This window comes from Nycticebus coucang, chromosome 15 (assembly GCF_027406575.1).
Source record: "Nycticebus coucang isolate mNycCou1 chromosome 15, mNycCou1.pri, whole genome shotgun sequence".
Classification (NCBI taxonomy): domain Eukaryota; kingdom Metazoa; phylum Chordata; class Mammalia; order Primates; family Lorisidae; genus Nycticebus; species Nycticebus coucang.
The window spans coordinates 94438377-94463522 of record NC_069794.1 but is presented as its reverse complement, the minus strand read 5'-3'; the positions used below and the strand labels follow the sequence as shown (position 1 = coordinate 94463522).

At 41.7% G+C, this 25146-nt stretch overlaps 1 protein-coding gene across 2 annotated transcripts in view; it reads left to right on the top strand.

The window, feature by feature from the left end:
- Positions 1 to 2575: 2575 nt before the first annotated feature.
- The window catches only part of VPS36 (vacuolar protein sorting 36 homolog), a 44325-nt gene continuing 21754 nt past the window's right edge, over positions 2576 to 25146 (top strand). The window contains exons 1-3 of one of the 2 annotated variants that reach the window (XM_053563118.1): positions 2576 to 2795; positions 21072 to 21140; positions 23789 to 23859. In XM_053563118.1, the coding sequence (XP_053419093.1) occupies positions 2700 to 2795; positions 21072 to 21140; positions 23789 to 23859 (236 nt within the window). In that variant the 5' untranslated portion in view covers positions 2576 to 2699. The remainder of the gene's footprint in view (positions 2796 to 21071; positions 21141 to 23788; positions 23860 to 25146) is intronic. The other variant, XM_053563117.1, reaches the window with a different exon arrangement.

Genomic DNA, 25146 nt, shown 5'->3' with positions numbered 1-25146 from the left:
AATATCTGTCTGCCTCTGAGCACTTGCACTCACACACTCAAACTCACACACCCTCTTTCCTCCACCATAAGAAAGAGTTCTGATGCTCTGTGTGCATTCCCTCTCGCTTACTGAAGATCATTGCTGCAACAAGTCTCCCTTCTCTCATACATCAAGTTTTTTTTTTTTTTTTTGAGACAGAGTCCCACTCTGTTGCCCTGGGTAGAGTGCCATAGCATCATAGCTCACAGCAACCTCAAACTCCTGGGCTTGAGCAATTCTATTGCCTCAACCTCCTAACTAGTTGGGACTACAGGCATTCACCACCATGCCCAACTCTTTTTCTATTTTTAGTTGAGACAGGGTCACACTCTTGCTTGGGCTGGTTTGAAACTCCTGAGCTCAGGCAATCCACTTGCCTTGGCCTCCTAGAGTGCTAGGATTATTGGTGTAAGGACCCACCATACATCAGTGTTCCACCCTCAGTCATTGACATCAGCACTCAGTCATTTCTTTTTTTTTTTTTTTGGTTTTTGGCCAGGGCTGGGTTTGAACCCACCACCTCTGGCATATGGGACTGGCGCCCTACTCCTTGAGCCACAGGCGCCACCCTCAGTCATTTCTTAAAAACAATATCAGGCGGTGCCTGTGGCTCAAGGAGTAGGGCGCCGGTCCCATATGCCAGAGGTGGTGGGTTCAAACCCAGCCCTGGCCAAAAACCAAAAAAAAAAAAAAAACAAAGATATCAAACTTCCTCTCTACCCCACTTCTCCTTCCTACTGCCAACCAATCCTTTGTTCTTCTTTGCAGCAGAACTCATAGACTTCTCTATACTCCTTGCCTACAATACCTCTCCTCTTTTTCTCATTTGGAGCCTCTCCAGTAAGATTTTTTCTTCCTGTATTCCACTGGGCCCACAGTTGTTAAGGTCACCAAGAACTCCCGGTGATTAAAAGCAGAGATCAATTTTTGGTCTCCATAGCACTTGACCTATCAGCAGATGTTTTCCTTTCCTCCTCCCTGGACACACTGTTCACTTGGCTTACAGAACATCACAACTTCTTGGTTGTCTTGCTACCTCGCTGGTGGCTCCTTCTTGGTCTCCTTTCCTGAGTTCTTCTTCTCTTGACCTATGTTAATTTGGTCTAAATTTTTTGAGACAGAATCTTAGTATGTCACCCTTGGTAGCGTGCTGTGGCATCACAGCTCACAGCAACCTCAAACTCTTGGGTTTAAGTGATTCTCTTGCCTCAGCCTCCCAAGGAGCTGGGACTACAGGGGCCTACCATAATGCCCAGCTATTTTTTTGTTGCAGTTGTCATTGCTGTTTAACAGGCCCAGGCCAGGTTTGCATACTCCTGCTTACCCTCTTACTCTGCTAGGTCCTATTTTCAGGGAATATCTTATCTTTCCTGTAAGTAGGTCTTATTTTCGGAGAAACAGGTAGATGTATGTGGCCAGCGCGCTAACCACTGACCTACAGGCGCCCAATTTGGTCTAAATTAATATTCTCGTGCTCTTAAATGGACGCTAACTCTCATACATCGTTAGCCATAGGATAATGATTTTTCTTTTGATTTAAAGTTATAAAGAAACAGCCTTATCAGTGAGAAAGAAAGAAAGGGAAAGAAAATAACTGTTAGGCAGTAAAATTTAACGAAAATGATTATTGAAGCCAGGGCTACCTGGCCTGGGAAGAGACTAATTGGCTTTGACATTGCATCCTGGTTCAGTCATCACCAATATCTGGTTTGCTCTCTAAGATGTGTTCATACCCTCTAAAACAGTAATTCTATTTTGGGAGAAAATGCTAAAAAAAACAATCCTAAAAAGAAAAATACACGTTGATTGTACAGGGAAAAATATAAGTGCTTCATTTATAAAGAAAAATTGTATAAATAAAATGGATAGGCTACCAGGCGCTGGTGTTGAGCAGCAGCAAGGGCAGGTTTGCATGGGCCAACAAACAGGTAAATTTTGGAAGATTTACATACTTAAGTATTCTCTAAAGTAAATTCACGAGGTCTATGTTAATATTGTAAATATTCATCTTTTCGGGGATGGGGGATGCTCTATATTGGCTAGGCTAGACTCCCCACTTCTGGGCTCAAGGGATCCCCTCACCTCAGCCCCCTGAGAGGCTGGGATTAGAGGCAGGTGCTACCGAGCCTGGCTAAATAAAAATAATCTTATAGGGAGAAAAAAAGAAAGAGTAGCACTAGGTAATACTTAACATACTGACTACAGCTCTATAAAACATTTTTGTGCCGCAAATATTTATTTTGTAAAAAGTTTATCATGACTTACTGCCTTTTATGAGCATAGCAACATACACCGCAAGGACAAGGAAACTGCTACCCAAACGCAGGAATTACGTACAATAAGGAAGTCCACGCTGCGGTGTGGACTCCCTCTACCACCGCTGTGATCGACGGGTTTAGCACTGGGTGGACCACCTGCCAATCAGGTTTCCAGAAGGCCATTGGCGGACAGACCGCGGTGGGGCGCTCTACGCCCGCCTCCGAGTCCCGGCGTACGTGGGAGCCGCGCCGCCCGGGCCCTCTCTAGCGCTGCGCTCCCCATCTAGTCTAGTCCTCCTCCCGCCAACCCCGCCCACCCACCGCCAGGGGGCGCCGCAGGCTGCTCGGTGCGGAGCTCACGGCCTGGGAGCGCGGGCGGGCGGGCGCGGGCTAGTGGCGGCGGCCGGCCCGGCGGCGGCCATGGACCGCTTCGTGTGGACCAGCGGCCTCTTGGAAATTAACGAGACTCTAGTGATCCAGCAGCGCGGGGTGCGCATCTACGACGGCGAGGAGAAGGTAGGGCGGCGGCCCCACCGAGGAGCCGGCGGAAGGGGAAGGGGCCCCGGGTGGGCGTCGCAGCTCGGCCCGGTCCGGCCCCCGGCCTCGCTCTGGGCCCGCGGCGCCCCGACCGGCCGCGGTGTGGCGGGCGCCGCGCTCGGTCCCTGCCCTCCGGCGGGTCGCCCGGGCAGCGACTCGCGCGGTTCGTGCGCGCCGAGCCCCCGCTCTGGAGCGGTTCCCAGCCGGCGCTGATTGGGGCCGCCTCCCTCCGCCCGCAGAGATTCGGAGGGGGCCCCGGGCGCCCGGGGGGAGGTTTGAGCTCCGTCTGCCGGCGGCGGGGTGGCGATAGGGACCGCGTGGTCTGAGAGCTCCGCATGTCCCTGGGTCTCTAGCGCTATCGGGGGGCACAGCCCGGCTCCACCCTTTTGTTGGCTGCTGTAAGTGCCCTGACCCAGAGGCAGCGTTGGCCTGACCTTAGGAGAGTCGGAGGGATTAGTCTGGCTGCTTTGCGTTGAGGCAGCTTTGAAAGCATTTCCGAAGGAGGTGTCTTCCTCATTGGAAAGACCTTGCAGCTCTGGTTCTGCTTTTGGTAATTTCTTTAAAAAGAAATTTTGAGCGTGTTTTGTAAAGAGATGTAGTAAGCCATGCCTTATAAGGCAAGCATAAAGCTTGGGAGAGGGTTTGCAAATGGACAAGAGACACGTGAAGTGTAAACGTTTCGTGGATACTTGGTGAAACTACAAAATATCCCATCTTGGATCGAAAAGTATAAACTGGACCTAGAAAAATTTTAAAACGCATTTACCCACAACTATTTTTAGTTTCTAGAAGTTTTAACTTGTTACATCTCCTTTCCTTGACTTTTTGTTAAGGAACTTCCCTCTGTATACATTTCCTGGTCTGTGCCTTCCTGAAGGCACAGGTGACTTTGGACCAGATCTGTGATTCTCTTGGGGTATTTTTCCATGGACTGTGTTGCCTCTATTATTGAGTCAAGGTGTTTCCTTAAATAATTTGCTTGGGCTTACTTTATTTACTACCTTAGCACTTTTATTCCCTTGATCTCAAATAGGATCTTGCATTTTTTTTCTTTCTTGAGATAAGGTCTTGCTCTGTTGCCTCATCATAGCTCACTGCTACCTTAAACTCCTGGGCTCAAGTGATCTCCAGCCTCAGTCTCCCGAGTAGAGGACTGCTGTGCCTGCCACCAGGGTCAGGCTAATTTGTGTGTGTTGCTCAAGCTGGATCTTGCATTTTTTGATCAGAGTGACAAGCTAATTTTTTTTTCCCTTTCTTACCAAGTTTATATCTTTGGAAGTGTTTTAAATGGGAAGTTTAATTGATCTCTTCTCCTTCAATAAGTTTAGTTCTACCCCCATTCTAAGAGGAACTAAATATTGACAATGACAGATATGTCCTCAAAGACTGAGTGTGTCCCAAAGACACACTTGGACACAGTGCCTGGAAGCATGGCACTCTGTTGTTCCTGGAACTCCAACATGCGGATTAAGAACCCCTTTGCTTGGGGTGGCACCTGTGGCTCAAAGGGGTGGGATGCTGGTCCCATATGCCAGAGGTGGCGGGTTCGAACCCAGCCCTGGCCAAAAAAAAAAAAAAAAAAGAACCCCTTTGCTGGCAGGCAACGTAGCTATGATATAGTTAAAAGGATGTAAAATGACAATCATTGGTAGTGCTATTTGAAAAAAAAAAAAAAAGCATTTAGGAGCCAACAAATGCTAATTTTCCCCTTAAAACTTTTGCTGCTTGTTTTAGCAGATAAGTATATAGATATCAGAGTTTGAAGTTTAGAAACCCTTTGATCTAGTCAAAAACTTTTTTTTTTTTAATATAAGAGTCTCACTCTGTCAGTCTGGGTAGAGTGTGTGGCAGTATACCTCAACAGCAACCTCAAACCTCTTGCCTCACCTCCTGAGTAGCTGGAACTACAGGTGATGGCCAGGCTAGTTTTTCTATTTTTAGTAGAGACGTGTTTCACTCTTGCTCAGGCTGGTCTCCAACTTGTGAGCTCAATCGATCTTCTCTCCTTGGCCTCCCAGAGTGCTAGCATTACATGCATGAGCCACTGAGTCTGGCCCCCCAAATTCTTAAGTCTCCTAAATGGAGACTCTTGAAATTGGAGTGGTGAAATTGGAGTGGTGTTGGGAGTGGAGCCTCCTCACCACCGTGCCCCAGGGCAGGTTCTACTCAGGTACCTGCTGAGCTGTCTGCAGCTACTGGGTCCCTGGGCTGAGTGAGGGCCAGACTGATAGCTGGGGGGGGGGTGCCTTGTCCTGGCTTCTTCCTTCAGCTGGACGGCTTCCAGCTTTCATGTGGTGCTGGAGACGCTAGGAGGTTGCACATCTGCCTCCAGATCTGCTGGAGTTAGTCTGCCATTCGGAATCTCTGACTGGCTCCCTGAAGCTGGGGGCTGCAGCCCAGACTGCCTAGCCTTCATAGCAGCTTCCCAGTAGGTTCCCTACGCCCATGGCTGTCTTCTAGACCAGTTTGGTGCTTCTGGAGGGCAGAGAGTGTACCTTATTCATGCTTGTATCTTCTGGCTTGCTGAGGATGTAAGACATGTTTAAAAAACTGTGTGGATGGGCGGCGCCTGTGGCTCAAGGAGTAGGGCGCCGGTCCCATATGCCGGAGGTGGCGGGTTCAAACCCAGCCCCGGCCAAAAACCACACACAAAAAAAAAAAACCCCAAAAAAACCGTGTGGATAATTAAAATACTTACTGCATGCCAGGAGCTAAATATATGATCTCATTTAATCCTCTCAACAGGAATATGAGGTATTTTACTGGATGAGAAAATAACACTTAGAAATACAGTGACTGGCCTAAGATCCTCAGAGAGAGGTAAAATGTAAATCTCTATTGCTTGGACAGCCAGGTCCTGGGCATTGTTCCTGGTGCTGTGCACTTCAAAATACAGCAGTCACCATTGCCACTCTTGATGACATGTTCGATGTAGCTAATCCTCCCAGAGAGGAAACTGAGACCCACAGTTGAATATTTAGAAAACTGTGAGCTGTCCAAGGTCACACAACTAGTAATTAGTGGAGCTGGAATTCCTAACCAGATCCAATGGATGTGTTCTTCCCAGTGCTCAAATGCCTCTCATGAAAATGCATGCTTGCTTGTTTATACAAGTACAATTTATCCTGCATTATGACAAGATAATGGGTTGTTTTCTTAAGTAACGTAGACAAGTCATTTGTTTAAATTCACAGACGCTTCTATAGCTTTAACTAATTTAACAAATAACGTGAGAACGTTAGTCATGTGTAAAGTGGTGAGTTGGCAGCATATACCAGAAGATTCAGAAGGTGTTTACTGTCTTCCAGCTAACTATTTCACTTTTTGAAGTTTACCCTTAGGAAATACTCAGAGATATGTAAAAATATTACATATGAGAATGCTCATCTCACTGTTCTCATATGACTATAATATACATAAGGAAAAATTAGAAGCAATCTGAATGTCCACCATAGAAATTGGCTAATTAAATTATGGCGTGTCCTAATTAGCATGAGGAATTGCTAATGAGGTGCTGCTAACTATATTTTATAACTATTTATTATACAAGTATAGATATTTTATTTTGTTTAAAGATTGTGTGTGTCTATATATACACATGTGCATACATACTTGATTATGCATGGTTTCATTTTCTTTTTCAGACTTTAAATATTTTCTAGGCTGGGCGTGGTGGCTTATGCCGATAATCCCAGTGCTCTGGGGAGGCTGAAGCTGGTGGATCAGTTGAAAACTGGCCTGACCAAGAGTGAGACTCTGTCTACTAAAAATAGAAAAAAAAAAAAAAAACTAGCTGGGCATGGTTTCAGGTGCCTGTAATCCCAGCTACTCCAGAGGCTGAGGCAGGAAGATTGCTTGAGCCCAAGAGTTTGAGGTTGCTGTGAACTAGGATGAAGACATGGCATTTTAGCCAGGGCGATAGAGTGAGATTGTCTCAAAAAAAAAAAAAAAAAAAAAAAAATTTTTTCTAGATTTTCAACAATGAACAGGTATTACTTGTATAACAGATAAAATTTATATTAAGAGCTTTCAGTGAATGTCTAAGTCAGATTTTCTTTTAAGTAGTTAAACTTATTCTAGCCATGAGTGGTAGAAACAAACCAGCCTAAACTTGCCTATCAGCTTTAGATCATAATCCATTGAAATCCTTGAAGTGAACTATTACACAATTTCTTCACTTGGAGAAGCAACATTTTATATTTGCCTGTTGTTAATTGAGGTAGCTACAAAACGTACTCTGGCTTGAACTTTAACATTAACATCCATATGCTAGAATTCAATAAGAGAAAATGCAAAGTTTTTCAATCAGAACTATGTTCTAATACAGCATCATATGCTCTCAAGTTAATATAAATATTTGCTTTTGGAAAGGGAAAGTTTACTTACTGGCAAAAAAGAGATTTTAAAAATATATTAAACTCAAGTTATTTGGGCCAGGTGCGGTGGCTCACACCTGTAATACTAGCACTCTGGGAGGCCGAGGTGGGTGGATAGCTTGACAAACTCAGGAGTTCGAGACCAGCCTGAGCAAAAGTGAGACCCCCGTTTCTGCTGTGAGTTATGAAGCCATGGCACTCTACCCAGGGAGACAGCTTGAGACTCTGTCTCAAAAAACAAAACAAAACAAAACAAAAAACTCAGTTATTTGGTTTTGCATAAATGAGATTAACCAAAATATTTGAAGTCATACTGAATTAAGTGCTGTAAGTACCTATGTTTTCCTTCTGATTTGAAGGAAAACATGGAACTGATAGGGTCTGTTCTCCGATGTGTTGAAGTAGAATAATCTTTTTTTTTTTTATGACAGTCTCACTATGTCACCCTCAATAGAGTGCGATGGCGTCACAGCTCACAGCAACCTCCAACTCTTGGGCTTAAGCGATTCTCTTGCCTCAGCCTCCCAAGTAGCTGGGACTATTGGCACCCGCCACAACGCCCAGCTATTTTTTTTTTTCCTTTTTGGTTGTAGTTGTCATTGTTGTTTGGCAGGCCCAGACTGGGTTTGAACCCTCCAGCTCTGGTATATGTGGCTGGTGTCCTAGCTGCTGAGTTATAGGTGCCGAGCCAGAATAATCTTTTTCACAAAGTGTATTTAGACTGAGTGGTTCAGCAGGACTCTTATCATTAAAGTTTGTCAACCATATCATTATTTAATACATAATAATATTAAAGCATTGATAATATATTCAGACCTTATTCTTAGGAAGTAATTTTTAAAAATATATGTCAAAACATATGTTGGGGCTGGGTGCTGTGGCTTGACGTCTGTAATCTTAGCACTCTGGGAGGCCAAGGTGGGTGGATTGCTTGAGCTTAGGAGTTCAAGATTAGCCTGATCAAGAGTAAGACCCCCATTTCTACTAAAAGTTGTGGTGTGTGCCTATAGTCCCAGCTGCTTGGGAAGCTGAGGTAAGAGGATTGCTCAAGCCTAAGAATCTGAGATTGCTGTGAGCTATTACGCCAGGGCATTCTGCCCAGGGTAACAAAGTGAGACTCCATCTCAAAAACAAAACAAAACAAAAAATGGGTGTTATTTATTAAACTAGGACTTTTTGGGCACATGTTCCTGTGTGTGCTTGCTTTAACAAAAAATAACATTTATTTCAAAATTACATAAAGTTATACATGTCTGTAACACATTTCTTTTATTAAACAGATAATAAGGCTGGGTGTGGTGGCCCACACCTATAATCTCAACACTCTGGGAGACCGAGGTGGGTGGATCATTTAACATCAGGAATTGGAGACCAGCCTGAGCAACAGTGAGACCCTCTTAGCCTCTACTCTTTAGTCTCTACCAAAAATAGAAAAACCAGCCAGGTGTTGTGGCAGGTGCCTGTAGGCACAGCCACTTGAGAGGCTGAGGCAAGAGGATCACTGGAGCCCAAGAGTTTGAGGTTGCTGTGAGCTATGATGCCATGGCATTCTACCCAGGGTGACAAAGTGAGACTCTGTCTCAAAAAAACACCCCCAAAACCTAGATGATAAAGTTGTTAAATATGGGTAAGCCAAAAGAATAAACTTGAGGGGCGGCACCTGTGGCTAAGTGAGTAGGGCGCTGGCCCCTTAGACTGAGGGTAGCGGGTTTGAACCCGGCCCCGGCCAGCTAAAACAGCAATGACAACTGCAACAACAGCATGAAAAAAAGCTGAGCTTTGGCGGGCACCTGTAGTCCCAGCTACTTGGGAGGCTGAGGCAAGAGAATTGCTTAAGCCCAAGAGTTGGAGGTTGCTGTGAGCTGTGACGCCATGGCACTCTACTGAGGGTGACAAAATGAGACTGTCAAAAAAAAAAAAGAAAAGAAGAAACTTGAAATAATCAATAATCTTACTATCCTTAAACAATTACTTTTGACATATCCTCTGTGTATAATCATGCTACATACACTGTTTTGAAACTTTATTTTTTCTTTGTTAATATCATGAGTGTCTTATAATACATTGTAAACGGCACACATAATTTATGATTATTTTTATTTAAGAATGGTATATGATAAAAACCCATTTGGTTATTTACTTGACAAACATTTTCATTTTTAATTTGTTATTATTTGTATTTATTTACTTTTTTGAGACCGAGTCTCAAGCTGTCGCCCTGGGTAGAGTGCCGTGGTGTCACATCTCACAGCAATCTCAAACTATTGAGCTCAAGCGATTCTCTTGCCTCAGCCTCCCAAGTAGCTGGGACTACAGGTGCCTGCTACAATGTCCAGCTATTTTTTTGTTGTTGTTGCAGTTGTCGTTGTTTTAGCTGACCCAGGCTGGGTTCAAACCCCCCATCATGGGTGTATGTGGCCGGAGCCCTATACACTGAGCTACGGGCACCACCTATTATTATTTTTTTGAGACAGTCTCACTGTGTCGCCCTTAGTAGAGTGCCGTAGAGTTCCAGCTCACAGCAACCTCAACTGTTGGTCTTAAGCGTTTCCTTTGCCTCAGCCTCCCAAGTACCTGGGACTGCAGGCGCTTGCCACGATGCCTGTCTAGTTTTAGAGAAGGGGTCTCACTCTTGCTTGGGTTGGTCTCAAACAACTAAACTCAAGGGATCCTCCCACCTTGGCCTCCCATCGTGCTAGGATTGTAGGTATGAGGCACTGCTCCCAGCCTTTGATATAAATTTTTAATTATATTATTCTAAACTCAAAAGAATTTTCATCGTCATTATTATTTTTTGTGTGTGTGTGTGTGTTTTATTGTTGGGGATTCATTGAGGGTACAAGAAACCAGCTTACAAGGATTGCATTTGTTAGGTAAAGACCCTCTTACAATCATGTCTTGCCCCCAAAAGGTGTGGCACACACCAAGACCTTACCCCCTCGCTCCTTCCCTCTCTCTGCTCTTCCTTTCCCCACCCCTCCCTCCTTCGTTTTCTCTCTGCTCTCCCCTTCACCCATCCCCACCGTGACCTTAATTGTCATTAATTGTCCTCATATCAAAATTGAGTACATAGGATTCATGCTTCTCCATTCTTTTTATTTTTTTTTATTGTTGGGGATTCATTGAGGGTACAATAAGCCAGGTTACACTGATTGCAATTGTTAGGTAAAGTCCCTCTTGCAATCATGTCTTGCCCCCATAAAGTGTGACACACACCAAGGTCCCACCCCCCTCCCTCCGTCCCTCTTTCTGCTTTCCCTCCCATGACCTTAATTGTCCTCATATCAAAATTGAGTACATAGGATTCATGCTTCTCCATTCTTGTGATGCTTTACTAAGAATAATGTCTTCCACTTCCATCCAGGTTAATACGAAGGATGTAAAGTCTCCATTTTTTTAATGGCTGAATAGTATTCCGTGGTATACATATACCACAGCTTGTTAATCCATTCCTGGGTTGGTGGGCATTTAGGCTGTTTCCACATTTTGGCGATTGTAAATTGAGTTACAGTAAACAGTCTTGTGCAAATGTCCTTATGATAAAAGGATTTTTTCCCTTCTGGGTGGATCCCAATTGAAGGATCAAATGGGAGAGTTAGACTGAGTTCTTTGAGGGTTCTCCATACTTCCTTCCAAAAAGGTTGTATTAGTTTGCAGTCCCACCAGCAGTGTAAAAGTGTTCCCTTCTCTCCACATCCACGCCAGCATCTGCAGTTTTGAGATTTTGTGATGTGGGCCATTCTTGCTGGGGTTAGATGGTATCTCAGGGTGGTTTTGATTTGCATTTCTCTAATAATTAGAGATGATGAGCATTTTTTCATAGATTTGTTAACCATTCATCTGTCTTCTTTAGAGAAGGTTCTATTCATGTCTCTTGCCTATTGATATATGGGATTGTTGGCTTTTTTCATGTGGATTAATTTGAGTTCTCTATAGATCCTAGTTATCAAGCTCTTGTCTGATTCAAAATATGCAAATATCCTTTCCCATTGTGTAGGTTGTCTGTTTGCTTTGGTTGTTGTCTTCTTAGCTGTACAGAAGCTTTTCAGTTTAATTAAGTCCCATTTGTTTATTTTTGTTGTTGTTACAATTGCCATGGCAGTCTTCTTCATGAAGTCCTTCCCCAGGCCAATATCTGCCAGTGTTTTTCCTATACTTTCTTTGAGGATTTTTATTGTTTCATGCCTTAAATTTAAGACTTTTATCTATCTTGAATCAATTTTTGTGAGTGGAGAAAGGTGTGGGTCCAGTTTCAGTCTTTTACATGTGGATATCCAGTTCTCCCAGCACCATTTATTGAATAGGGAGTCTTTTCCCCCAAGGTATGTTCTTGTTTGGTTTATCAAGGATTAGGTGGTTGTAAGATGTTAGTTTCATTTCCTGGTTTTCTTTTTGGTTTCAAATGTCTGTGTCTCTATTTTTGTGCCAGTACCATGCTGTCTTGACCACTATGGCTTTGTAGTACAGACTAAAATCTGGTATGCTGATGCCCCCAGCTTTGTTTTTATTACTAAGAACTGCCTTAGCTATACGGGGTTTTTTCTGGTTCCATACAAAACACAGAATCATTTTTTCCAAGTTTTCAAAGGACGCTGTTGGTATCTTAATAGGGATGGCATTGAATCGGCAGATTGCTTTGGGAAGTATAGACATTTTAATAATGTTGATTCTTCCCAGCCATGGGCATGCTATGTTCTTCCATTTGTTAATATCTTCTGCTATTTCCTTTTTTAGGATATCATAATTTTCTTTATAGAGGTCCTTCACCTCCTTTGTTGGGTATATTCTTAGGTATTTCATTTTCTTTGAAGCTATGGTGAAGGGAGTTGTGTCCTTAATTAGCTTCTCATCTTGACTGTTATGTGTGTAGCCCTGTGTATACAAAGGCTACTGACTTGTGGACATTGATTTTATATCCTGAGACGTTACTGTATTTTTTGATGACTTCCAGGAGTCTCGTGGTTGAGTCTTTGGGATTTTCTAAGTATAAGATCATGTCGTCAGCAAAGAGGGAGAGTTTGACCTCCTCTGCTCCCATTTGGATTCCCTTTATTTCCTTGTCTTGCCTAATTGTATTGGCTAGAACTTCCAGCACTATGTTGAATAGTAAAGGTGACAGAGGACAACCTTGTCTGGTTCCAGTTCTAAGAGGAAAAGCTTTCAGTTTTACTCCATTTAGTAAAATATTAGCTGTGGGTTTGTCATAGATAGCTTCAATCAGTTTCAGAAATGTGCCACCTATGCCTATACTCTTCAGTGTTCTAATTAGAAAAGGATGCTGGATTTTATTGAATGCTTTTTCTGCATCTATTGAGTGGATCATATGGTCTTTATTTTTGCTTCTGTTAATACACTGGATAACATTTATGGACTGCGTATGTTAAACCGAACCGGCCTTGCATCCCAGGGATGAAACCTACTTAATCATGATGTATGACTTTTTTAATGATAAGCTGTAATCTGTTGGCTAGGATTTTGTTGAGGATTTTTGCATCTATATTCATTAGTGAAATTGGTCTAAAATTATCCTTTTTAGTTGGGTCTTTTCCTGGTTTTGGTATCAGGGTGATGTTTGCTTCATAGAATGTGTTGGGGAAGATTCCTTCCGCCTCAATTTTTTGGAATAATTTCTGCAGTACAGAAATAAAATCTTCCTTGAAGGTTTAATAGAATTCTGGTGTGAAGCCATCTAGACCAGGGCATTTTTTTGTTGGAAGATTTTTTATTGTTTCTTTAATCTCAGTGCTTCAAATTGGTCTGTTCTGGAGCTCTATTTCTTCCTGGCTAAGTGTAGGGAGAGGGTATGATTCCAAATATTGATCCATTTCCTTCACATTGTCAAATTTCTGGACATAGAGTTTCTTATATTCAGAGATGATCTCTGGTGTATCTGTGGCATCAGTTGTTATTTCCCCTTTATTATTTCTTATTGAGGTTACTAGAGATTTTACTTTTCTATGTCTAGTCTGACCAAAGGTTTATCTATTTTATTTATTTTCTCAAAAAACCAACTCTTTGGGCGGTGCCTGTGGCTCAAGGAGTAGGGCGCCGGTCCCATATGCCGGAGGTGGTGGGTTCAAACCCAGCCCTGGCCAAAAAAAAAAAAAAAAAACCCAACTCTTTGTTTCATTAATTTTCTGAATGATTCTTTTGTTTTCAATTTCATTGATCTCTGATTTAATTTTGGATATTTCTTTTCTTCTGCTGGTTTTAGGCTTAGATTGTTCACCTTTTTCCAATTCCATAAGATGGCTTGCGAGTTTGTTGATGTGCTCTCCGTTTTTTCAATGTAGGCATCTAAAGCGATAAATTTTCCTCTCAAAACTGCTTTTGCAGTATCCCTCAGGTTTTGTTAGCTAGTAGCTTGGTGTCGTCATTGTTGTTGTGCCCAAGGAAGTTAATGATTTCCTCTTTTATTTCTTCCTGCACCCATCTGTCATTCAACAGAAGGTTGTTTAATTTCTGTCTTTGTGTGGGGTTGAAGGTTTTTGTTGGAGTTGAGTTCCACCTTTAGTGCCTTGTGGTCTGAGAAGATACGAGGTAAAATTTCAATTCTTTTGATTCTGTTGATTTGTTTTGTGTCCTAGGATATAATCAATTTTGGAGAATGTTCCGTGGTGCGATGAGATGAATGTATATTCTTTGTCTTTGGGATGGCGTGTTCTATATGTGTCTATCAATCACAGTTGTTATAGGGTCTGGTTTAAGTCCCTGTATCTTTGTTTAATTTCTGTTTAGAGGATCTGTCCAGCTCTGTAAGAGAAGTGTTAAAGTCCCCTGTTATTATGCTGTTATAGGATGATTATATTGCTCAGACTAAGTAAAGTCTGTTTCAAAAATCTGGGAGCATTTAAATTGGGTGCATCAATATTTAGAATTGAAACGTCTTCTTGTTGTATTTTTCCCTTGACCAGTATAAAATGACCATCTTTGTCTTTTTTGACTTTAGTTGTTTTAAATCCACATGTATCTGAAAATAAGATTGCAACTCCTCTTTTCTTCTGAATTCCATTTGCCTGAAAAATTGTCTTCCAACCCTTACCTCTGAGTTTTAATTTGTCTTTTGAAGCCAGGTGTGTTTCCTTGTTTCCTGCAGACGGCAAATGGATGGCTTGTGTTTTTTAATCCAGTCAACCAATCTATGTCTCTTCAGTGGGGAATTCAAGCCATTAACATTTATTGAGATAATTGATAAGTGTGGTAGTATTCTATTCGTCTTATTTGGTGAGAGTCCATTGCTTAGTTTTATCTTTTGCATCAGTGTGGAGGTTAGGTTCTGTCCTTTAATTTCTGAGTTCTTACTTTGCTGCTGATCCATTGTGATGGTCAGTGTGCAGAACAGGTTGAAGTATTTCCTGTAGAGCTGGTCTTGTTGTGGTGAATTTCCTCAATGTTTGTATATCCGTAAATGATTTGATTTCTCTGTCAATTTTAAAGCTTAGCTTAGCAGGATATAGAATTCTGGGCTGGAAATTGTTCTGTTTAAGTAGATTAAAGGTAGATGACCATTGTCTTCTTGCTTGGAAAGTTTCATTAGAGAAGTCTGCAGTCACTCTGATGGATTTGCCCCTGTAGGTCAACTGGTGCTTACTCCTGGCAGCTTGCAGAATCTTTTCTTTAGTCTTGACTTTGGACAGGTTCATCACAATGTATCTGGCAGAAGCTCAGTTAGAGTTGAGGCGACCTGCGGTCCGATATCCCCCTGAAAGGAGTGTGTCAGAATCTTTGGTGATATTTGGGAAATTTTTGTTTATAATATTCTCTAGTATGGCTCCCATTCCTCTGGGGCATTCTTCTTCCCCTTCTGGGATACCTATAATTCATATGTTTGAACTCTTCATAAAGTCCCATAATTCTGTCAGTGAACGTTCTGCTTTATCTCTCTTCTGCCTCTTTAACTATCTGAGTTATCTCAAGAGCTTTATCCTCTACCTCTGAGATTCTTTCTTCTGCATGGTCTAACCTGTTGCTGATACTTTCCATTGCATTTTTAAGTTCTCTAACTGACTGCTTAAGTTCCTTCAGCTCTCCTATATCCTTTCTATATTCTTCATATCCCGTTCATCTCTTATTTGATTCTGTTTTTGGATTTCCTTTTGGTTATTTTCCACTTTATCAGCAGTTTCCTTCATTGTTTCCATAATTTCCTTTATTGTTTTCATCATCTGTATTCTAAATTCCCTTTCTGTCATTCCTAACATTTCTGTATAGGTGGAATCCTCTGCAGTAGCTAGCTCACAGTCCCGGGGTGGGGCGGGGGGGAGGATTGCTCTGGACTGGTTCTTCATGTTGCCAGGAATTTACTGCCGATTCTTCCTCATGAGCGATTTCTTTTATCTGTTTCCTTGCCCTAATTTTCCTTTCACTTCCTCTTGCTCTTTAAGTTGCCATGCCTCTGGACTAGAGTTTCAATGAGTCCTTTTGGTACAGGACCAGAAGTTTGAGAAGATTGAAGAGCAAGAAGGGGAAAATGAATGAAAAAAAAAAAAATAGAAAGGAGAGGGGATGGGTAAAAGGGAATATTGACAAAAAGAGGAGAGGCACAGAAAGAGGGAGACAGGAGCAATATAGGTGTACAGTAGGGTACTTTGACCCAACCTTAAAAACTCCCAACCTCTGGGGTGGCACTGGTGGCTCAAAGGAGTAGGGTACTGGCCCCATATGCCGGGGGTGGTGGGTTCAGACCCAGCCCCAGCCAGAAACTGCAAAAAAAAAAAAAAATAATAATAACCCAACCTCAGGGGGTGCCAGGTTAGGGGATTCCCTTGAGGTCAGCAGCTCTTTGCTAGCCAGACACAGTACCCCACCTCCACCCATTAGAGAGTAAAGACAAAAATGCTATAAGTCAAACCAAAACAAGCAAACAGAAAACTTTACAGGTTAAATTGGGGGAAAAACCAAATAATAGGGGTGGAAACACTAGCAAAAATGAAGTTCTAATTGTTGAAAAAGGCAACAATGGAAAATTATATTTAAACTAGAAAAATGAAGAAAGAAAAGAAAGAAAAATCAATAGGGAAAATGTTGAAATTAAAAAAAGAAAAACAACAGAAAACAAAACCAAAAACAAAGCAGTATATATATCTTGCTGGATATTGTCTGGGCAACAGGTGATCTTCTAGGGTATGAGATGTTAAATCACAATGCTGATACGCCTGTATGAGATGGAGACTGGAGGCCTCTGCTGATTTCTCAAACCCCACAGGGTGAAGAACCTAAATCTTTATCAGCCCATTTAAAAGGCACTTTAAACTGCTAACCTTGGCCAAGCAGAAGCTTTCTCAGGATAGCACTTGTCACTGGGATCACTCCTGAAGTGGCTATCCCAGTGTGCCAAAACCGGTCTCACTCTATGAGGGCCAGGGCTATAAGGTGTCTCAGTCCCCACCTTTAGGTTGCTCAGTCACTAGATTACTCGCACCTGACTAATCCTTGCTCTGCAACCCTGAGGGCGGAGCTTGCCTGTGCACTTCTCCCACAATTGCTCTGTGGCCCATAGCTGATCACTATTAGCTCCGTTAGCGGCTCAGTCTGGGGCTCTAGACAACACTTAAAGTCCTCTGTGCTCTTGCCCAAGTTCTTCCAAGGTAGTTCGACTGAGTGCCAATTCCCCCTGAAAAAAAACCAAAACAGCTCACAGGGAAGGCCTTTCCAGTTTGCAGTCTCACTGCTGCTGTACTTACAGCTGCCGGAGGGATTACACCGAAAGAACACATGCAAACACTTGGCAGATCTCCATTGCTTTTGTCCTCCTCATGGGGTCCAGAAGTCCCACGCTGACTCTCTGTGTCCCCAAAGGGATGTTTCTGGGCAGATCCCACCAGCCAGAGATGCCTGGAATCTTCTCTCCCAAGACTCACGGTGCCCAGTTGCAATGAAGCTGTTACTCAGCCACCATCTTGCTCTTCCAAATTTCATCATTATTTTGAATAAATTGGACCATCATTCAGATTCTTTCCTTAGAGTTTATATTGTTAGGTGGCCTTGTAAATAGGACCTGCTTTGTAACTTTTATTTATTTTGTGACAGAGTCTTCTTTTTTTTTTGGAGACAGAGTCTCACTTTGTTGTCCTTGGTAGGGTGCTGTGGCAACATAGCTCACAGCAACCTTAAACTCTTGGGCTCAAGTGAGTCTCTTGGCTCAGTCTCCAGAGTAGCTGGGACTACAGGCGCCTGCCACAATGCCTGGCTAGTTTTAGAGGTGAGATCTCTCTCTGGCTCAGGCTGGTCTCAAACCTTTGAGCTCAGACAATTCAACCTTCCTGGGCCTCCCAGAGTGCTGGGATTACAGGTGTGAGCCACCATGCCCGGTCCCTGTGACAAAGCCTTGATCACTGTGTCGCCCTGGGGTAGAGTGCTGTGGAGTCACTGTAGCTCACAGCATCCTCAAACTAGTGGGGTTAAGTGAACCTCTTGCCTCAGCTTCCTGGGTTGCTGGGACTATGGATATCCTAAACAACGCCCACCTAGTTTTTCTATTTTTAGTAGAAACAGGGTCTTGTTGCTCAGGCTGGTCTCAAACTCCTGAGCTCAGGCAGTCTGCCTCCCTTAGCCTCCCAGAGTGCTAGGATTTACAGGCATGAGCCACCCTGCCAGCCAGGATTCTCACTCGTGCTCTGGTTGGTCTTGAACTCCTGAGCTCAAGCTATCCATCTGCCTCAGCCTCCTAGAGTCCTAGAATTACAGTGATGAGCCACCATACCTGGTACTTAGAACTGTTAAAGTAACTAAATCAGTGGTTCTCAACCTTCCTAATACTGTGATGTATTTTCATTGTTACAAAGGGGTTGACCCACGGGTTGAGAACCGCTGAACTAAATATTCCTGGAAAGGATACAAATAAATCCTACCTTATTGCAAATTGCACTTTCTAGTAATTAGAGAAGCTTCCAGTAAATTTCATGCTTTTCACAGAAATGAAGGGGTTTAATTTATTAACCTCTTGTACTCCAGCTCTAAAAGTTGCTTATTTATATGATTTTCAGGACATTATAATAGATCATGAGAGTTAGTTCTGAAGACCTGGCTGGCAATATTTTGTGATTGTATTGTAATTTTAAAAAACATTCTTTTTTTTTGTGTGTGTGTGTGTGTGTGTGTTTTTGTCCGGGGCTGGGTTTGAACCCGCCACCTCCGGCATATGGGACTGGCGCCCTACTCCTTGAGCCACAGGCACTGCGGTGCCTATGGCTCAAGGAGTAGGGCGCCGGTCCCATATGCCGGAGGTGGCGGGTTCAAACCTAGTCCTGGCCAAAAACCAAAAAAAAAAAAAAAAATTCTTAAATTTATAGTTCGAATAGGTGATATATAATTCTCAACCCCCAAAGAGTACATCTTAGCTCAGCTGCTGTAATAAAATGCTGTAGCGGGCAGCGCTTGTGGCTCAATGGAGTTGGGCGCTGGCCCCATATGCAGAGGTAGTGGGTTCAAACCCAGCCCTGGACAAAAAAATAAAATAAAATAAAATAAAACACTGTAGTCTGGGTGGCTTAAACAGCAGGCATTTATTTCTCCTAGTTCTGGAGGCTGGGCAGTCTAAGATCAAGGTGCTGGCATGTATGGTTCTCAGTGAGGGCCCTCGTTCTGGCTTGCAGACAGCTGCCGTTTCTGTGTGCTCAGGTGGTCTTTGCTCAGTGTGTGCGCATGGAGGGAAAACCTTCCTGCCTCTTCCCCTTCTTATGAGGATACTAATCCCCATGAGGACCCCACCTCACTACTTCATCTAAACCTGATCACCTCCCAAAGGCCCATCTCCAGATATTATCACGTTGGAGATCTGGGCTAAGACGTATGAATTTAGGGGACACCAACATACAGTCCACAACAGTATAAAGATAAAAATTCTCCTTTTCACCCTTGCCTCTTGGTCATCCAATTCTCCCTCAGATGCCATTAGTGGTTCCTATCTTTTGCACTTGTTACATGTAGGTATTTGTGTTTTTTACCTTTTTTTGTAATTTATTTATTTATTTATTTTTTGCAGTTTTTGGCTGGGGCTGGGTTTGAATCCTCCACCTCCGGCATATGGGGCCGGCATCCTACTATGTTGAGCCACAGGTGCCGCCCTGTGTTTTTTCCTTTTTAAAATACAAATTTTTAATACGCTCTCCTTATTGTTCTGAACCTGCTTTTTCCACCTAATGATGTTACCTTCATTGATTTTAAGTGTACTTTCCCCTCCACATTTTAATGATTTTGAAATCAGGATGCATTTTACAATCACTCGTCTTAGATTTTATCAGATATTCTCTTTAGAGACTTCTCAGTAACCCATTGTGTGGGTGTACGCTGGATTGGTTCCTATCTTTTTGGTGGAATTTGGATTGGTTCCTATCTTTTGCTCTTACAAACAGCAATGGATAACCTAGAAATGGGTCATCTTGTACATGTGAATTTATCTTTGGGATAAATTTCTGAAAATGCCAGGTACCCCTGGGTCAAAGGATATGTGTATTTATAATTTTAATAGGTATTAACAAATAGCTCTCTACAGAAGTTTTCCCTCCAGCAATGTAGAGGAATGCCTGTTTCCCTAGCCTCACCAGCACAGTGTTATCAAACTTTTGGACCTCTGCCAGTCTCGTGGATGAAAAGGGGTATCTTAGTGTTTTCTTCATTAGTTGGTGCTTAGCATCTATTATGTGTTTGAGTCCATTGTAGCTCCTTTTCTATGAACATTCTATGCGTAGTCTTTGTCCATTTCTCTAGTGTATTATAGGCTATTTTTTCATTGATTTGTGAGAGAGCTTTATATATTAAGGAAATTAGCCCTTGGTTGATAATGTGAGTTGCATTATTTTTCCAAGTTTGCCACCTGTCTTTTGTCTTTGCCCTTGGTGGTTTTTGCCATGAAAAAGTGTGTATGATATGTGGAGTTGAAGTTACTAGTTTTGTTCCTCTGATGTTAATGAGGTTTAATGCCTTCTTAGAAAGGTCTTCTCCATTCTGAGGTTGTTTAAAAAAAATCCTCTCATGGGTGGCGCCTTTGGCTCAAGGAGTAGGGTGCCGGTCCCATATGCCGGAGGTGGCAGGTTCAAACCTAGCCCTGGCCAAAAACCACAAAAAAAAAAAAAAAAAAATCCTCTCATGATTTTTCTAGTGCTTTTATAATTTTTCCTTTTTCTTTCTCTCCTCCCTTTCCCCTTTTCTTTTCCTTCCCTTTCCCCAATTTGATCCATCTAGATTCATTTTGGTACAATGTGTTAGGTATAAATCCAACTATTTTTTTCCTACCTGGCAATCCAGTTGTCCCAGTGCCATTGATTCCCATTCATATTTATTTTTGTATGTGTTTGTATCTATTTCTGGATTTTCTTATTATTAAAAAAAGTTATATGACTTATACATGAATTTATTTTTATTGCAAAAAAAAATTCAGTAGTGAAGTGTAAAGTTGGAGCAGGGCTCTTTGCTGTCCTTCTGCTCATCCCCTCATGCTTTTTTCTGAGCTACTGATTATTAACAGGTAAGTGCGTGTTCCTTTTAGACCTTTTCCATGACTCATGTCTGTGTGTGCATCCCTACCCAGCATACGCGGGGTGCTCTAAGTTGCTCTTTATCCCACTATTCAATTTCTCAGAGTCCTGTGATGCACACAGCTCTACCTCATTATTCTTTCTAACCTCTGCGTCATTACATAATATAGACGTGTCATACTTCCTTTTACCCCTCCTCTGCTGTTACACACCCCAGTTCTTGGCTCTTTCCCTCTAATTCTATGTGAAGCATGTGGTATTGCTTCTCTTTGATTTGTGGTATAGCCTGTTCCCAAACTAAACTGTTTATTTATGTGATTGGGTTAGTATTGTAAAATTCATGATGGTGAAAATATGGACCACCCTAAGTGATATGTTATTTTGTGATGATCTTGTCTTTCTAGATCAAATTCGATGCTGGGACGCTCCTTCTTAGTACACATCGTCTGATTTGGAGAGATCATAAAAATCATGTAAGATACTTTTTTGTGTGTCTGATGTAGGTTTTGTTATCTATCTATCTATCTATCTATCTATCTATCAAGACAGGGTCTCACTATGTTGCCCAGGCTTGAGTGCAGTGGTTGTTGATAGAGACAGTCATAGCACACCATATCCTTGCACTCCTGGGCTCAAGTGATCCTTCTGCCTAAGCCTCCTGAGTAGCTGGGACTACAGGCAGGGGCCACTGTGCCTGGCTTTGTTGTGGGTTTTATTATTTATTTATTTGTTATTATTTTTTTTGGAGACAGAATCTCACCCTGTTGCCCTGCCATGATGCCATAGCAACATCAAACTGGTGGACTCAAGTGATCCTTTTGTCTCAGCCTACCTAATAGCTGGGACTGGCCCGCCACAGTGCCTGGCTGTTTTTTTAGAGACAGGGTCTCACTGTTGGTCAGGCTGGTGTTGAACTCTTGAGCTCAAGCTTCTGGATTTTAAATGAGTGAAGTTTTTCTTTCCTTTTTTTTTTTTTCTAGCAAAAATATAGATGGATATAATAAATTTTCCTTTTCAGAATATCAAAAAAGTGTGACCCATATGATTTCTCTGAATGGAGAAGAAAGGAGTTGTGATGTTGGCCCATATTCAGCTCCAGAAAAGTCGGTGTTGTTACCTGATGGAGTTACTGGACTACTGTTTTGTAAAAGCCAGTCAAATCCTACTCCGTACCTGAATGTCATATGTGTAATGGGGAAATAATTCTACCATTAGTTGCCAGAGGTCTTTCAAAAGGGCTCATGTACCTTTAAAACTACTGCTTCTCCCAGCTCATTGTTGACAATCAGGAGGCTAGGTCTGCCATGAAGTGCATACTTTTATCTAGACATGAGATATGATTGTTATTACTTTGAGACAGAGTCTCACTCTGTCACCCTCATTAGAGTGCAATGACGTCACAACTCACAGCAACCTCAAACTCTGGGCTCAAGTGATCCTCTTGCCTCGGCTTCCCAAGTAGCTGGGACTACAAGTGCTGCCATGATACCTTGCCAGTTTTTCTTATTTTATTTTAAGGTATTTTATTTTATTTCATTCATTTCTTTCTTTTTTTAAGACAGAATCTTACTTTGTCACCCCCAGTAGAGTGCCATAGCTCACAGCAACCTCAAACTCTTGGGGATCAAGCCATCCTCTTGCCTCAGCCTCTCAAGTAGTTGGGACTACAGGTGTACACCGCAACGCTCGGCTATTTTTTTTTTTTTTTTTTAGGAGATGGGGGTGTCACTTTTGCTCAGGCTGATCTCGAACTTATGAGCTCAGCAATCCACCCTCCTCAGCCTCCCAGAGTGCTAGGATTGATTACAGGTGTGAGCCACCATGCCAGGCTGAGATATTATTTCTGGGTATTATTGCTTCTGAGTCAGAAAGAGGAAAAAACCTTGCTGTCTTGCTCCGCACACCCCCCACCCCCAGTCTTGTAGGAATGAGGAGTAAGTTATGTCTGTGTAAAGCTGATACCTTTATTCTGAAGTGCTTCAACTTGAAAGTATATATACATTCATCTCAGGGTTGTTGGTTAGATAGCTATGTTCTTATTGTCCTAATTGCTTTCCCTCTATGAAATTTTAATTCCACAAATAAACTACGTACTGTATTATGGCCCTTAAAGTCTGTTAACTGTTGCAGTATCTGACTTTTGTGCTACCCAGGAACTAATTTTCGTCCCCTAGATCCGATGTTGCCACTGTTGAAAATGCATGCCTGTTTATGTTGTCTAATTCTTTTAAAAGTCACCTATATCCAGGAAGGAAATCCTTTGGGGAAGGATGGAGTAGGTGTCCTTAAACCATGTATGTTGATAAATTAATTATTATAATTTTTGATTAGCATATGAAAAGCCCAATTTGGACAAATTCTCAGACCTATTACATGCTATTCATGCATAATAGTTTTTAAAATTAAATGTACTAATAAAGAGACACTATTCTGCTTAAAACTAACTTTGTGTGTGTGTATGGGTGAAATATTGGAATTATAAAAGATGAAAAAATCACCTATGTAATGTACTCCTTAAGTTGTTTTGATGTATCTGTTTTGCTTTCTATGTAAGAAAATATTATATCTAAAAGGTTTTCATACAAACATTTCTCTTAGAAAATGTATCCATTATTAAAAATAAAGGTAATTACAGCTGCTTTAAACCTCTTGTGTTCTTCCTTGTGACAAAATGCCACCATAGTGTTTTTTTTTTTTTTTTTGAGACAGAGTCTCACTTTGTCACCCTCAGTAGATTGCTGTGGTGTCATAGCTCACAGCAACCTTAAACTCTTGGGCTTAAGCTATTCTCTGCCTCAGCCTTTCCCAAGTAGCTGGGACTATAGGCACCCACCACAATGCCTGGCTATTTTTAGAGATGAGGTCTCGCTCTGGCTTAGGCTGGTGTCGAACCTGTGAGCTCAGGCAATCCACCCGCCTTGGCCTCCCAGAGTGCTAGGATGACAGGCACGCCTTGTCCCCACAGTATTGTTTTTATTTAATTTTTCCTTAAGTTCATTTAAGGAATAAAATAGCATTATTTTTCATTATTTTCATTATTAAGGTATATAGGACTCTGAAGCTATAAAACACGGATTCTGGCAAGTGTTACGGATTTTGTTTTCTATTGATTTCCTCCTAGGAGTGCTGCATGGCCATTCCTCTTTCCCAAATTGTGTTCATTGAAGAGCAGGCAGCTGGAATCGGGAAGAGGTGAGGTCTATGTAGTACAGCATTTATTCATAGGAAATACTTCCTGTCCTGCTATTGGTCAGGAGGCCCCCTAAGATTTATTGATGTATAGTCAGCATTAATAAAGTACTAAGGTTTGCTGTAATATCCTTGTATTATTTTACATGGGTCGAAATAAAGAATTGTGGCCCAGCTGTCATTGTATCTATTTCCACAGTCCCTTTGCTTTTCATACTTAGAAATAGCCTATCTGAGAAAAATAATTGATGTTGCTCCTATTTATAGCTGATCATTAAGTTTGTTTCTCAAACTTGTTTAGATATCAGGATTAAATAGTAAAACAATAGTTATGCAAAATGGAACATTTGTAAGAATAATAGGTGGTACAATTAATAGAACAGGGTATTGAGCATAAAATGATACTGTCCCAGGCATACCACGAGATGTGGCCCACTGGTGTAAGACTCAAGTTCAAATGTTCCTGTTGATTCAAATGTATCAAAAACTTGGCATTATATTTTATAAGTGCCTGTAATTGAAACTTTTGAACAAATATTTTGCCATGGTATTTTTTTTCCTAGGTAGTCTTATCTTTAGGTTTAGCATAATTAGGGACTTCAATACAAGTTAAACAATGTTGAACTTCACTGGACATGAATGTATGCCTTAATCATTATGGATGGCTACCATAAAAGACTGTTTATTTGACATGACAGAAGCTAACAGGTTTTGAATAGATTAATAAGCCATAGATTTTTAGAGGGGATTCTTCCCGTAAGTTCTATTTCCCCCTCGTCACTTTCTCCCTCTTGTCAAGTTTTAGAAAGTAAACTTTAAGATTGTTCCACATCATTTGAATTCTCCTCTTTTGTATTCCAAGGAAATCTAAACCGTGTAACAGAAATATTTAAGGTATTTGCCTTTACATTAGTGTTTTGTTTGTTGTTTTCTTTCCTTTTTTTTATTTTACGTACATGTATTTATTAGGTTTCTACTTTTTTGCCTTCACAAAATCAAAAAGGCTTAAAATTTAACAACAATAACAATGTTTAAGATAAGAACTAGAAACAAAAACCTCGTAAAGAACAAAGATAAATACATTCAGAAAAGAAATCAGGTGATTGCTACCATGAAGTATTAAGCAATAATAATAATAGTAATGCAAAGAAAGTAACATTCACATTGTCAAATAAGAGTATGTCTATTATAGAATGCTTTCACTCAGAGGTTCAGTATGGAGTCATCAATTAACTTATTTTTTTTTTCCAAAGTCTCAAAAAATAGACAACTAATATTTATAAACAAAAA